The 9,820-nt window shown below is 41.9% G+C and overlaps 1 protein-coding gene across 7 annotated transcripts in view; it reads left to right on the plus strand.

Moving 5' to 3' along the window:
* LOC115169625 (myosin light chain kinase family member 4) overlaps nt 1-8,219 on the plus strand; it is a 40,661-nt gene extending 32,442 nt beyond the window's left edge. For all 7 annotated transcript variants that reach the window (XM_029725439.1, XM_029725442.1, XM_029725440.1 and 4 more), the window contains 3 exons: nt 2,765-2,843; nt 5,956-6,013; nt 6,323-8,219. In XM_029725439.1, the coding sequence (XP_029581299.1) occupies nt 2,765-2,843; nt 5,956-6,012 (136 nt within the window). In that variant the 3' untranslated portion in view covers nt 6,013; nt 6,323-8,219. The remainder of the gene's footprint in view (nt 1-2,764; nt 2,844-5,955; nt 6,014-6,322) is intronic.
* Nucleotides 8,220-9,820: the final 1,601 nt, after the last annotated feature.

A 9,820-nucleotide genomic window follows, 5' to 3' on the forward strand; every position in this document is an offset into this window, starting at 1 on the left:
GAGCGTCGCTGGAGGCTCCGGGCTGAGGAGCGTTGCTGGAGGCTCCTGACTGAGGAGCGTCGCTGGAGGCTCCGGGCTGAGGAGCCTCGCTGGAGGCTCCTGACTGGGGAGCGTCGCTGGAGACCTCCAGCGTGGAGCTGGTACTGGTCTCCCCGGATTGGGGAGACTTACAGGAGACTGGGTGCGCAGAGCAGGCACGGGGCACACTGGGCCGTGGAGGCACACCGGAGGTCTGGAGCTCAGGGCTGGCACACCCCGTCCTGGCTGAAAGGTCACTGTAGCCCGGCCCGGGCGGAGCGCTGGCACAGGGCAAACTGGGCTGTGCTGGAGAGTGAGGGCTGCCGTGTGTAGAGCAGGCGCAGGGTAAGCTGGACCGAGGAGACGCACTGGCGGCCAGATGCGCTGAGCAGGCACACTCCTTCCTGACTGAGTGCCAACTCTAGCACGGCAACGCTGCGGAGCCCATACCGACCGCACCGGACTGTGCGTGCGGATGGGCGAGAGTGCGCATCACCCCGTAATGCATCGCTCGCCCCTCTGCCTGCCTGCTCAGTCGTGCCCTCTCCGCCAGTACCTCCTTCCGGAATCTCGCGTCAAGCTCCGTGCTTGACTCCATGACCGGCACCGGTTTGCTCCACGGCTCTCTCCTGTACGCCCAGGAAGTTAGGTCAGGGCTCCCCCCTGACCTAGCCAAACTACCCGTATGTCCCCCCCAAAACATTTTTGGGGGCTGCCTCTCAGCCTCCTCCTGATGTTCCAGCCGTTCCTCCCAGTAACGCCGCTCCGCCTTCGCTGCCTCTATCTCCTCCGGCGGGCGGCGATACTCTCCAGGTTGCCTTTGATTGGAAACCATACTCGGCCACACATAGAAAATGAACATAGAAAATGAAAACTAGAACAAATCCCCATGAAACAAACCAACCCCAAAACACACCAAAACAACACCCCCTGCCACGCCCTGACCATACTACAATGACAAATGACCCCTTTTACTGGTCAGGATGTGACACGACCAGCTTAAGCCGTACACTCCAGAGCTGGGCTTTACGGAAGAGTGGCCAAAAAAAGCCATTGCTTAAAGAAAAAAACAAGCAAACAATAAGGCATGTGGGAGACTTCCCAAACATATGGAAGAAGGTACTCTGGTCAGATGAGACTAAAATTGAGCTTTTTGGCCATCATGGAAAACGCTATGTCTGGCGCAAACCCAACACCTCTCATCACCCGAGAACACCATCACCACAGTGAAGCATGGTGGTGGCAGCATCATGCTGTGGGGATGTTTTTCATCGGCAGGGACTGGAAAACTGGTTAGAATTGAAGGAATGATGGATGCGCTAAATGCAGGGAAATTCTTGAGGGAAACCTGTTTCAGTCTTTCAGAGATTTGAGACTGGGACGGAGGTTCACCTTCCAGCAGGACAATGGCCCTAAGCATACTGCTAAAGCAACACTTCAGTGGTTTAAGGGGAAACATTTAAATGTCCTGGAATGGCCTAGTCAAAGCCCAGACCTCAATCCAATTGAGAATCTGTGGTATGACTTAAAGATTGCTGTACACCAGGGGAACCCATCCAATTTGAAGGAGCTGGAGCAGTTATGCCTTGAAGAATGGGCAAAAATCCCAGTGGCTAGATGTGCCAAGCTTATAGAGACATACCCCAAGAGACTTGCAGCTGTAATTGCTGCAAAAGGTGGCTCTACAAAGTATTGACTTTGGGGGGATGAATAGTTATGCACGCTCAAGTTTTCATTTTTTTTGTCTTATTTCTTGTTTGTTTCACGATGAAAAATATTTTGTATCTTCAAAGTGGTAGGCGTGTTGTGTAAATCTAATGATATCCCCCCCCCCAAAAAAAATCCATTATAATTCCAGGTTGTAAGGCAACAAAACAGGAAAAATGCCAATTATTTGCTGTCCACCTCTGTTTGAATATTTCTTTGACTTCCTCATTAACGAGTTTATGATTTAAAAAGTGTCTGTCTCATGACATTGTTATACATTTGGTCTCCAGTCTATGAGCTACAAAACAACATAGGCTACTACTCTTTCCACCGTAGGCTACATCACTTATGTTAAATTAATCTGATGGAGCGTTGGTGGAGCACCGCAGCGCTGCGTCTTTCCAACAGCACCCTGGAGAGGCACGCTGGGCATGGACAAAGTGGACACTGATTATCATGGGGCGGCATCAGCGCTCACCTAAATAGCCCTCATGCCACTGGGTGAAAGTTATCATTGTTTTTAGACAGAATAATGTGAGGTGTTATGTGTTGTTGGAGGTGCGTCTTGGTCAGTTTAGCTCGGAAAAGGCCTCCCTCGTCAAACTGCCAATCTAGGAGGCTGCCTAATCCTACCTAATGGGCGGGCCGGCCGTGTGGACCTAATCATAGAATAACATTTAGAATCCCTATAAATTCTATAGCATCTCTGTGGTCCTAATTATAATGATTTTTCATTTAACTTTGAAAAACGTATTACCTTGTATTGTGGCATAAACCCAACCAGTCATGATGTTTTCATCTGCTCGTCAAACAATCACTTCAAAAGGCTTACAGTATTTATTTTGCCAGGACGCCGTACCGGGCCACCTTACTTTCTGCCCTGCATACATCCGCCTTATTCCAGAATATATTGCTTAACATATAAAGTATATTTTGCAATATACTAAAATATATCTCTAAGGGGAATGTCTGCCAAGAGACAGAGCTTTACATCTGTTTCTACATTTATCTCTGTTTGTGTATGTGTGTTATTGTGCAGTTGGAGGATAGGTGCCTCTGAAGCATTGAGGCATCCTTGGCTCTCTGACCCAGTCCTCCATCACCGACTTCATGAAAAGGTACAGGACACCTACTCACTCCTTATAGAGAACAATAGTATTGCCCTTTTATTTCTGCACGGTCTCTATGCACACTTACAGGGCCCTACACACTCACTCCATCTTCTGCTCACTCATACATAATATGCACATACATTTATACTGACTCTACACACACGCACACCCACTCACATACAGTGCATTCGGAAAGTGTTCAGAACCCTTGACACATTTTGTTAGGTTACAGCCTTATTCTAAAATTGCTAACATTATTTTCCCACCTCATCAATCTATAAAACAATACCCTATAATGACAAAGAAAAAGCGGGTTTTTAGATATTTTTGCTAATTTATTACAAATAAAAAATGAAAATATGATATTTACGTAAGTATTCAGACACTTTACTCACTACCTTGTTGAAGCACCTTTGGCAGAGATTACAGCCTCGAGTATTCTTGAGTATGACACTACAAGCTTGGCACACCTGTATTTATGGGGCGGCAGGCAGCCTAGTGGTTAGAGCGTTGGACTAGTCACCGAAAGGTTGCAAGTTTGAATCCCTGAGCTGACAAGGTAAAAATCTGTCATTCTGCCCCTGAACAAGGCAGTTAACCCACTGTTCCTAGGCCGTCATTGAAAATAAGAATTTGTTTTTAACTGACTTGCCTAGTTAAATAAAGGTAAAAAAAATAAACATTTGGGGAGTTTCTCCCATTCTTCTCTGTAGATCCACTCAAGCTCTGTCAGGTTGGATGGGGAGTGTTGCTGCACAGCTATTTTCAAGTCTCTCCAGAGATGTTCGATCGGGTTCAAGTACGGGCTCTGGCTGGGCCACTCAAGGACATTCAGAGACCTCTCCCAAAGCCACTCCTGCGTTGTCCTGGCTGTGTGCTTAGGGTTGTTGTCCTGTTGGAAGGGTAACCTTCGCCCCAGTCTGAGGTCCTGAGTGCTCTGGAGCAGATTTTCATCAAGGATCTCTCCATTCATCTTTCCCTCGATCCTGATCAATCTCCCAGTCCCTGCTGCTGAAAAACACCCCACAGAATGATGCTGCCACCACAATGCTTTACTGTAGGGATGGTGCCAGGTTTCCTCCAGACTTGGCGTTTGGCATTCAGGCCAAAGAGTTGAATCTTGATTTCATCTGACCAGAGAATTCTGTTTCTCATGGTCTGAGAGTCTTCAGGTGCCTTTTGGCAAACTCCAAGGGGGCTGTCATGTGCCTTTTACTGAGGACTGGCTTCTGTCTTGCCACTCTACCATAAAGGCCTGATTGGTGGAGTGCTGCAGAGATGGTTGTCCATCTGGAAAGTTCTCCCATCTCCACAGAGGAACTCTAGAGCTCTGTCAGTGACCATCGGGTTCTAGGCTCCCTGACCAAGGCCCTTCTCCCCCTTCTTGGGGACCTTCAATGCTGCAGACATTCTTTGGTACCCTTCCCCAGATCTGTACCTCGACACAATCCTGTCTCGGAGCGCTACGGACAATTCCTAAGACCTCATGGCTTGGTTTTTGCTCTGACATGCACTGTCAACTGTGGGACCTTATATAGACGGGTGTGTGCCTTTCCAAATCATGTCCAATCAATTGAATATACCACAGGTGGACTCTAATCAAGTTGTAGAAACATCTCAATGATGATCAATGGAAACAGGATGCACCAGAGCTCAATTTGAGACTCATAGCAAAGGGTCTGAATACTTATGTAAATAAGTCATTTCAGGTTTTTAAATATATTTGCAACAGTTTCTAAAAACCTGTTTTCACTTTGTAATTATGGGGCATTGTATGTAGATTGCTGAGATGTTTTATTTCTTTAGTCCATTTTAGAAGAAGGCTGTAACGTAACAAAATGTGGACCAAGTCAAGGGGTCTGAATACTTTCCGAAGGCACTGTACAAGCTGATTCTACTCTGTTTATCTTATATCCTGTTGCCTAGTCCTTACCCCTATAGATATCTACCTCCATCACTCCAGTATCCCTGCACATTGTAAATATGGTATTGGAACTGTCCCTGTATATCAGGGCTCGGCAACCTTTTTTGTTTGGAGTGCCAATTTACTATTTATCTTACCATTTCTAGCGATCTGCGTGCCAGTAATGACTTTCATATGTGCATTACAACTAATTGTGTCTACTGAATATCTATCAAAGTAAGAATTCCATAGCTCGCTAAACAGAGGCGCTTTCCGTTAGCACCGCAGGCTTGATTTTGGAACACAGATTCTCTTGGTGAATGATATAGTGACATTTAACCACGGGGTGGCCAATCTTATCTTCAGTCAGCTTTCCGAATCCTTTGTTTCCCCACCATAGCGGGGTGTAATAGTGATTATGTTTTTGATATCGACACCTCTCTCCTCAAAATGATCTGTGAAGGCTTTTGCTACGTCTTCCACCTTTAGTAGTACCATGCATGGTTTATAGACAAAGCAGCTCCTCGCGTACCTGCTCTGAGTCACAGTGTCTTGCAACAATTGCCAGACGTGGAACGTCATTCACATCCACACTCTCATCAAAGAGCCACACAGGTGCATCTTTTGACGCTACAGTTTGCTGCTCCTATACATTTTCAACCATCTCGGTAACGTGCCTTTCAACGGTTCTGGCAGACACAGGCATGTATTTTATCTTAGAGATGACTGTGTCTTTTGATTCCTTCAGCCTTGTCCTCCTCATCCTTCAAGTTTTTTCTCACGTCTCGTTCCAAAACGATGCCGCACACTTGATGTCCGACAAACAACAGCTTAACAACAAAGAGAGCAAATAGACCGGTGCATCAGTAAAACAAATCATTATTCATTTGTCCAAGGGGCAATAAATGAGTGGACATTGTGTTCTTCATATTTCTTATTTCTCGTGTGTTTATTTTTTTCTAGAATTGCGTTGTTATTGATTATTGCATTGTTGGGTTTTTGAGTTTGCAAGAAAGGCATTTCACCGTAACTTGTGCATGTGACATTAAAACTTGAAACAGCTTGCTGCCATAGAGAATATCACTATATCATGAAGTGGTGTAGTTCTATTTTTAAAACAGCCACTGATTGGTTTGCTGAGGTTAGGAAGTGTTTTTGTTTCTTATTGTTACCGATTATTGACTTAACTTTGTGTTTTGCCTCTGTGTTTTATAGAAGAACATGTGTAACAGCTCACGGCGATCTTCATGCGTACCCATTACAGAAAGTTGAGGTAAGTCTCTAAACCTTCCTCATCACAAATTGTATCTACTTCCTACTGCATATTTTTCTACATTTGTGTAAACACCCTACACAGTTTAATGGAATATTTTCCCCCAAAATGCACATGCTACGTCTCAAATCAGGATTCAGCTCTCAATCTCAACAATAAAGTAATGTCCTCCTAGAAACCACCAGGGGGAAGCATTTTCTCAATATTTGTGCATAAAGGCAGTAAGAAATTCAGATTAGAGGGATATAGTCCAAAAATGTTGACATTGCTGAAACTTAACTGTTTCCCATCCCATTATGTTTTGAGCAGCATGATGACTAGACGGCGCCAGCTGTGGCCACCTGGACCAAGCCTGCTGTGCACCTGCATATTTACCAGCACTTACCTGTCTGTACACCTGTAGAACTACAGCTGTAGAATTACTGGAGCTTACCTGCCTGTATACCTGTAGAACGACAACATGCAGAACAACAACCTGTAGAACTACACCTGTAGAATTACTGGAGCTTACCTGTCTGTAGTACACCTGTAGAACTACCGTAGCTGGACGATACATGTTACCTGAACAACTGTTAGCTCACTAGATATGCTGTTTTGTTGGTTTTAGTACACATGTCCAAGGATAGGTCAAAAATTAGACAAAATGAAGGAATTGGTTTTAGTGGAAACATTAGCTCACAGTTATACTGTACTTTTTGAATGTGTTGTCATGTACTGTAAAAGTGCTATTTCAGTGTGATGCCAAAGCTTAGAAGACTGGAGGGTGTAGTGAAAGATAGTATGCTAGGTACAGTATGTATTTCATCTGCAATGCAAGGTTAGTAGGACATAACACCAAACTCTAACCTAGTATCTTGTAAATACTTTGGGGTTTTGACTTTGTCAGACAAACTAGATTCCAGATAAAAAATGTTTACTTTTAGCCAAAGTTCGTTTGTTTCCCTGTCGTACTGTTTTGCTGTTCTCTTCCCTCATATGTGAATCCATTTGGATTTGCTGTATTTCCATATCAGTTATCCACAATGCATCTCAATGTTTATGCTGCGATGCTGCTCTCCATTTCATTTCATTTTCTGTTCAGAGTTCCATGTTGAGTACTGTACCACACTTTTCCTCTGACTGTGTGTGTATTTATCAAACCGAAGGATTTTTAAGTTTAAGTTGACTGATAGATAGACAAATGTCATGTGTTTGTTGTTTGTTTTGTGCTCTCTTGATATTGGGTGTAAATAGATAAAATATGTAGATGTTTGCTTAAATCCTTTAATGCAGACCTGGAATACTTAGTAATGAGTCTGGCAAAGCATTGTTATCCTGTTTTCATTTTCTTCAAATCATTCAATCCATTATAGAATTATAGAATATCAATTGCTGTTGATATTCTATATTGTATTTTGGAAAAATATGTACTTTCACTAAAGAAAAGGGAAATTGTTGCGCAGGAATATTTGTTACAAGATGATTGGCCTCCCAGATTTAGGGGCTACATCTAAGGGTTAAGTTTCAGAGATGACTCATTTTGATTTCACACAAACAGAACAAAAAAGGCCTAAATTCAAGCAAGGAAATTAATACATTAAGTCTAAAATAATCTGACAATGTTCGGGACATTTATCCATGTTCTAGTATATTTGTAAATCTACAGTATGAAAAGGGTTGAATGGATCTTGTCTGGTCAGTTTTCATAAGCTCTAGGATGTGCACTTTATATTGTTATTTGTTTAAATCAGATTAATTTATCAAAACTAATCCTAGCAGAAAATACCATGTTAGAAATTGTGTTTTTGTGCCTGTAGTCATACCCTGCATTATTTCATTATATTTTGTTCATGTGTGTGTGTGTATATATATATATAACAGTTTTACTTTATATTCAAATAATTGAAGTCTTATCAGTATTTTCTTTGGGAAAAAAATATTTTGCCTTTGTTACTTTTTATTTAATGAAAGCATGCTTTTTTCTTTCATGTGCTCAGTAAAACCAATTATAGTACATACATGACACATTATACATAATTATTTCAATGTGTAGGGTTGTGCATAAATGTTTGCATTGCTGCTATTGTTATTTGTTCAAACTTTTTCTCAATGGTTGTTCACATGTCATCATACTGTAATTAAAAATAAAACTACTTTATTACCTTCCATGAAGGTTGGCTATTGGAAATTATCCTAGCTATTAGAATTAAATATGGCTAGTATTTCATATTTGACTCTTTTTATAATTTCCTCTATGGTGTATATCTATCTTAGATTTACAGTTGTATAAACAGTAAAACTGCTGTCTTTTTAAGTCCGTTGAACATTGATTGTCATTGTTTTTGAAGGATAGAGTACAATAAAAAACACAATGATAATCTGATCTCAGCAATGGAGTGAAACACATTTTGAATTCAATGTGTCTTTTGAAGTTTTGGAGCATTAAAACTGAAATAAATATTACAGAGAAAGAAAAAACACCATTATTATCATTTAAGTTTTGTATTTTTGTATTTAACCTTTATTTAACTAGGCAAGTCAGTTAAGGACAAATTCTTATTTACAATGACGGCCTACATTATCACAAGTGTCTTTTCATTGAAATTCTCTTTAAAACGTATTCAAATTGTGTTGTATTTCCAACATTAAGTAAGAACAAATATTTAGTTCTGAGTTTCTGTCAATCACAGTGTTGGTGTTTTGTTGGGTTCCTGACTGTAGCTCCTGTAGCTTCGAGGCTCAACCAATCCCAATGGGTTTCAAATTCTATTGACAACATGTGTCCAGCAGAGGGCAGTAAAACTTGGAAAGAAATCCGTAGCCTACTCAGGATTTCAATGTAGATATACATTGAGTGCACAAAACATTAGGAACACCTGCTGTTTCCATGACAAATTGCCCAGGTGAATCCAGGTGAAAGCTATGATCCCTTGTTGATGTCACTTTTTAAATCCACTTAAATCAGTGTAGATAAAGTGGACGAGACAGGGTAAAGAAGGATTTTTAAGCCTCGAGACAAGTGAGACTTGGAATGTGAATGTGTGCTGTTTCAGCGGGTAAAGACAAAAGATTTAGGTGTGTTTTATACGGGGTATGGTAGTAGGTGCCAGACACACCGGTTTGAGTGTGTCAAGAACTGGACGCTCAGTGTAGGTCTACTCAGTCATGCTCATCAGGCTCTCCTTTAAATAAAAGCAATGTTCAAAAGTTGCAGCAGGTGGGTCGTTCAACCAATTTGGTGTCTTTTGAGCAGTGTAATTTAGTCAACCTAATTTAAAAAAAAATCCTAAAAAACATATTTTCCCATCTCATTTGGTGAAATAAAAAAAGACTATAGTAAGTACCTAATAAGTGCCAAATAAAGTAACAGGATTGACGATTTGTTCTTAAATCATCCATAAATTCCCTTGTTACAGGGAGAATGGACGATTGTTGTAAGCAACAGCGAGTGGCAATTGAATGCAAATTAAATTCAAACATTGCTAGCCTGTCTATCTATGTGTAACAGGGTTGATGTCTTATGCTAGACCCACACAGTTTTCACCACCACAAAACATTTAACATTTAAGTCATTTAGCAGACGCTCTTATCCAGAGCGACTTACAAATTGGTGCATTCACCTATAATATCCAGTAGAACAAACACTTTACAATAGTGCATCTAAATCCTTTAAAGGGGGGGGGGGGGGTTAGAAGGATTACTTTATCCTATCCCAGGTATTCCTTAAAGAGGTGGGGTTTCAGGTGTCTCCGGAAGGTGGTGATTGACTCCGCTGTCCTGGCATCGTGAGGGAGATTGTTCCACATCAGAAAATGGCCCAAAAGAGTA

Source organism: Salmo trutta, chromosome 31 (genome assembly GCF_901001165.1).
Source record: "Salmo trutta chromosome 31, fSalTru1.1, whole genome shotgun sequence".
Lineage (NCBI taxonomy): Eukaryota > Metazoa > Chordata > Actinopteri > Salmoniformes > Salmonidae > Salmo > Salmo trutta.